The 6,611-nt window shown below is 35.2% G+C and overlaps 1 protein-coding gene across 3 annotated transcripts in view; it reads left to right on the forward strand.

Annotated features, from left to right (window-relative positions):
• Window positions 1–6,611, forward strand: part of LOC106878542 (myocyte-specific enhancer factor 2C) — a 350,263-nt gene that overhangs the window by 342,906 nt on the left and 746 nt on the right. For all 3 annotated transcript variants that reach the window (XM_052967356.1, XM_052967355.1, XM_052967357.1), the window contains 2 exons: window positions 795–842; window positions 4,331–4,445. In XM_052967356.1, the coding sequence (XP_052823316.1) occupies window positions 795–842; window positions 4,331–4,445 (163 nt within the window). The remainder of the gene's footprint in view (window positions 1–794; window positions 843–4,330; window positions 4,446–6,611) is intronic.

The raw sequence follows: 6,611 nt of genomic DNA on the forward strand, positions 1-6,611 counted from the left end.
TATATATATATATATATATATATATATATATATATGCAGCCATATAAGAGCCCATCAGTCAGGGGAAAAATAACAGGCTTTTGTATCTTTATCAACAAAGCAGGCATATTAATATTCATACAATACAGTATTATATTCAACCAATCTTACCAATCAGTTTCGTACACTAGAGCTTGAGAAACCCAATCCCAGCACTCATCATGCATGAAACCAGTGGGTAAAATCAGCTGAAATGGATCTGTAATACCATATTATAAAAATATTAACATATATGTGTGTGTGTGTCTTTACATACATGATCATATACATATATCATGTACATATACTATGTATCAATGTATATATGTATGTGTGAATATATATTTATATATATATATATATATATATATATATATATATATATATATATATATATATATATATATATATATGTATATATATATATATACACATACACATATATATATGTGTGTGTGTTCTTGCTAATATCAAACAATGAGAATGAGTGTACTACACCACTTTGGTAGATAAATATTTGCATTGATGATGGAGAAGGCGACCAACGTCCTATGTGGCCAGCTTGATAATTGCTGAGAATTCTCTGCAGCATGAAACTATTGGAAGCTTTGTTAGCCAACAAATAAAAACAAAGTACATATACATATATGTATGTATACACTTGCTCAGTTGTTAGAGTTTCTCTTCTACATTTTCTACTCGATGTTCTTCCAGACATGTTCACATGCAATATATCCTATTTATAGAATTTTATGTAAATTCTCCTTATTTTGCAGACAATCACAACCAGATGTATGTTGACCGCACACAAGGATCTCCAGATTGTAAGTCAACTCAACATATTTCATCAATATTTCCATGACTCTCTCTCTCTTTCTTTCATCAATCTGTCTCTTTGTGTGTGAGTACATTTCCCTTTATGTGTATGAGGAGATGGAAAGTTTGTATGTCAGTTGTGTTCAGTCAATAAATTGTAACATCCCTCTCCCCACCGCTCTCTTTTTCTCTGTCTCTGTCTTGCTCACCCACCTCTCTCTCTCTCTCTTTCTCCCCCAATCTCTGCTTTTGTGTGTAAGCATATTTTTCTTTATGTGTATGAAGACAGGAAAAGGTTTCAAGTCAATCTTATTCAATTAATGAATTATAATCTCTGTCTTTCTCTCACTTTTTCTTCTCTATGCATATCTATCTGTGCATGTGTGTGTGTGTGTGTGTGTGTGTGTGTGTGTGTGTGTGTTGGTGTCTGTGGCGCCTGCTTCTATGTTAAAAGTTCTGTCACTAAATTAAACTGAATGGCCAATCAACTGTGCCAAATTGTTAGTGCCTAAACAGCTGCACCCAGTTGTCTCATTTTGTTTGGTCAATGTGCATTAGGAAGGACATCCACATGTGAAAACAAATACTCCAACTGCAAGATATTGAGAGAACCTCTTCCTCGTTACTCAACCTGCTAGAGTTAGCAACCAAGTCTCCTTCAAATCACTTCTACCATCTTAATACTTCTATTAACATATTTCTGTTGAAATACACTTTTGTCTCAATTAATTTTGGGAATAATGAAGAATTTTATTCTTTTACTTGTTTCTGTCATTTGACTGTGGCCATGCTGGAGCACCTGCCTTTAGTCGAACAAATTGACCCCAGGATTTATTCTTTGTAAGCCTAGTACTTATTCTATCAGTTTCTTTTGCCGGTGATGTAAACACACCAGCATCGATTGTCAAGTGATTGTGGGGTAACAAACACAAACACACAAATGCATACACACACACATATATATATGACAGGCTTCTTTCAGTTTCCGTCTACCAAATCCACTCATAAGGCTTTGGTCAGCCTGAGGCTATAGCAGAAGACACTTGGTGAAGGTGACACACAGAGGGACTGGACCTCTAAATGTAGAGGGAACCCCTGGAAAAGGTAGATCCAGGAAGACATAGGACAAGGTGATGATGCATGATCTTTGAACATTGGGCCTCATGGAGGCGATGCCAAGTGACCAAGACCCTTGGCAGTAAGCTGTGCTTGAGAAAACTCGTCAAACCAAGTGAGATCAAAGTTGTGGCTGATGCCAGTGTCTCTTAACTGGCACCCGTACTGGTAGCACATAAAAGCACCTATGTCAGTGGCACGTAAAAGGCACTCATTGCACTCTTGGAGTGGTTGGTGTTAGGAAGGGCATCCAGCCGTAGAAACCATGCGGCTCTCTGGCTTACCAGTTCTGGTCAAACCATCTAACCCATGCCAGCATGGAAAACAGATGTTAAATGATGACGATGAGGAGTCCTAGGTGCTTTATATCTGAAAATAGGATGGGTAGCCTTGGTTGAAACATATCTAACCATAGAGCCTCTCAGTCTCCAATTTGACCTGCAGATAAACAAGCCAAGAATATGACTCCACTCAAAACAATCCCAACCATGGCCTAAAGTGTTTCATTTATTTTTATGTACATAGGCGTAGGAGTGGCTGTGTGGTAAGTAGCTTGCTTACCAACCACATGGTTTCAGGTTCAGTCCCACTGCGCGGCACCTTGGGCAAGTGTCTTCTACTATAGCCTCGGGCCGACCAAAGCCTTGTGAGTGGATTTGGTAGACGGAAACTGAAAGAAGCCTGTCGTATATATGTATGTGTGTGTGTGTATATGTTTGTGTGTCTTTGTTTATCCCCCCACCATCGCTTGACAACCGATGCTGGTGTGCTTACGTCCCCGTAACTTAGCGGTTTGGCTAAAGAGATTGATAGAATAAGTACTAGGCTTACAAAGAATAAGTCCTGGGGTCGATTAGCTCGACTAAAAGGCGGTGCTCCAGCATGGCCACAGTCAAATGACTGAAACAAGTAAAGAGTAAGAGTTCTTCCATGGAAGTATGGGTTAGATGAATATATCTAATTAAAGCCTTGTTTTACCATTAGAGAGAGAGAGTCACACACACACAGAAAGAAAGAACAAATTACACGGTCTCTTTGTATGTAGACCACTTGATACTAACCCACCAGAAACCATTCTTGATCCACATAAAAACTTCCTGCTTTAAAGATGTCTAGATTAGAATATCCTACCATTGGATCCCCATCTCTGCTACTGATCCTTACTTGCTTCTTATTTTTTTTTAAATAACAGGTCCCTTGTGTATTCCATATTCAAAACTACAATGCCAGCAGATAATTATTTTTGTCAGATGAAATGATAATAGCACCACTATTTTGGAGCTCGTAATTTTCAGAGAATCACATTAGTAAGCAAACACACAGGCACACACACACACTCACATACTCACACTCATACATAAACACACATTCACACATATATTCATTCTTACAAACTCACATAGACACACACACTCATACATGCACATGTAACAGTCCACTTTCAATTACCCTCCACCAAATCAACTGACAAGGCATTGGCCTGCCTAATAGAAGACTCCTGTCCAAAGTGCTTGTGCTGTGGAACTGGACTAAAACCACATGCTTGAAAAGCAAACTTCGAAAACAAAGAGCCATGCTTGTACCAATTAAAAATGTAGTAAGATAACAAAATTATGCTTGGGACATAATTTTAATATGAAATTTTGGTAGGATATTCTAATCTGGACATCTTTAAAGCAGTAGGCTTTTATGTGGATCAAAGATGGTTTCTGGTGGGTTGATATCAAAAGGTCTACATACAGAGAGACCATGTAATCTGTTCTCTCTTTCTGTGTGTATGAGTGTCTCCCCCCCCCCGCCTCTCTCTCTCTTTCTCTCTCTCTCTATATATATATATATATATCTGTTTAACTACATATATGCCCATCTCTTTCTCACTCTCTCTATTTGTCTATTTATCAATCAAACTATATATATCTATTACAGAGATGTACTTGCATAGCAAGTGACCTGATCTGAGATCGTGTGCTGGAATGAAAACAATTGCAGCATGGAAGGTGTTTATAAGCCATTTAAAATAACACACAAAAGCTGTTTAAAATAACAATTTAAAACCATTAAATACCGTTTAAAAAAGCCATTTAAAATAAAACACAAAAACGGTTTTTGTGTGTTATTTTAAATGGCTTATAAACACCTTCTACGCTGCAATGTCTAGCTATTAATCTGTCTACCCATCCATCCATCCATCCATCCATCTATCTATCCATCTATCCATCTATCTATCTATTTATCTATCTGTCTATCTATCTACCTATCTATCTATCTATCTATCTATCTATCTGTCTGTCTGTCTTATTTTGATGACATTTGTTGATTAGTTGAACCAGCCTTATAAACTAACAACTGTTATATACCTTACACTCTTCACCTGTTTCAGACGACTTTGCTCTCAATACTGATCTAAGCGGTATGACCAATTACAACCACTGGGGAAGCCAAGGTCCGCAGCCTCCGCCTGGATCTTTACAAAGCAATATGCATATAAATACAGGGTAAGATAACATATACTTTCGTAAATCTATTTCTATAATTGTCTATGCATTTCTGATTTGTCAGCTGTATGAGATATCTATGCACATTGCAACTGGTGAAAATATTAAAGAATGATATTAAATTGCGAAAGCTGATTTGTATATATGAAATAACTATGATATGAATAATAGTTTCTAAGAAAAGCAACTCAAAATATCATTTGAATAGAAGACTCATGGGGATAAAATACTATATATCATGTGTATATATATATATATATATATATATATATATATATATATATACATATACATATATGTATATCTTTAAAATATATTGACAGGGGTGGTTAACACATTACATCTACTGTAATAAATAGGGTGTGTCTGCATATATATATAGTCTGGGGCTATAGGAGAAGACACTTGCCCAAGGTGCCTTGCAGTGGGACTGAACATGAAACCACGTCGGGAAGCGACTTTCTAAACCACACAGCCATGCCTGCATAGATAATAATATACACACATACATACTCACACACAGTCACACACAAGCACGCATTCACACTCAGAGTTGAATCGTAGATGTAGCCATGATGTTTCAGTGATCTGATGTGTTAGCTTTCTTTATTTGCATTAATTTGTAAAAATATACAGTTGTGTAATACTGAGCTTGTATATTGATGCAGACATGTATGTATGATTTTTGACTACTGAAATCAATAATACATGAAAAATGTTATGAAACAGCTGTAATCACATGGAAGTCACACGAGAAAAAAATAAATATGTCTTCACCTCTCACACCTCCTGACTTTATGCTTCATATATATATATATATATATATATATATATATATATATCCAGTTAGTGTAAACTGTCAGAAGAAAGAGTACACAATACCATGGTAGAGATTAATATTTTATTATGATTGAATCAGTCTCTTGCTACTCTGAGTTTCACCTGTAGGCTCACAGGATCTTCAGGTAAGTTGTTACTACTTACTTAAAGATCTTGTGCACCTACACATGAAACCCAGAGTAGCAAAAGACTGACTTGAGCAAAAATACAATATCATATATATATATATAGTTCCTTGGGAAACATTTTGAATATGCATATATAAGACCTCCTATTCTGTTATGCTGGCTGCAACGTAATGATGCCAAATGGCAATACCACTATTTTTGGTCACATCAGGTTGTGCCAATATGACGTAGGATAAATACAGTAATAATAATAATAATAATAATAATAATAATAATCCATGGATGGAATTTATAAATATTTTAATACATCACTACACCTGTTTCCACAAATCGAATGTTTCGTATGATCATAGTCCATATTCCTGGGATGATTACAGTATAGTCCATAGTATCTATGGACATCAGGTTGGTCATGTTCATGCATTCATTTCTAATATGGACTATGATCTTAAGAAACATGCGATATGTGGAAACGCACGCCGTGATGCATTAAAATATTTATAAATTCCGTCCATGGGTTATTATCATTATTATTATTACTATATATATACACACATATATTAGCTATAAAATTATTGACATATCTAGAATACAAATAGACAACAGTAAATGGCCATAGAATTATGAAATTTTGAGCATGAAGCATCGCTGATCTCTGGATTATTATCAGTCAAAAACCAATGCTTAAAAATAAAGTATCTGTAGAATCAACATGATTTCAATTACATATGGTGCCCCAGTATGGTCACAGTTCTCTAGTTGTAACTAGCAAATGAGTAAAGAGCAATATCATAGAGCACATCATTGTTTGTTTGTTGGTTTTGTTTTTGTTATTTTTCCAAAAATTACATTTGTTGTTATAAATTATCTATACAAGAGTTTGATTGAATCATAGAAATATTATGTATAGATATTTTTTCTCCCACCCTTCCTCGTCGTTGTACTGAGCTAATTCATCTTAGGTAGTCTTTTGTTTTGGGGTTTTTTTTTGTTTTCTTTTCCCTTTAAGAGCAGGGAAAATAAATATCTTCACCATGCTTTTATGGGTTTTTTTTTCAATCCCTTTGTTTCAAAATTTTATGCCACAATTTTACTTAAGAACAGAATAGTCAAAGGGTATTTTTTTTTTATTATCAGAAATTTTTAAAGAACATAAAGAACAATTTTTCTCTCTCTCTTTTTTTTTTTTTTTTTTTTT

This window comes from Octopus bimaculoides, chromosome 4 (assembly GCF_001194135.2).
Source record: "Octopus bimaculoides isolate UCB-OBI-ISO-001 chromosome 4, ASM119413v2, whole genome shotgun sequence".
Taxonomy (NCBI): domain Eukaryota; kingdom Metazoa; phylum Mollusca; class Cephalopoda; order Octopoda; family Octopodidae; genus Octopus; species Octopus bimaculoides.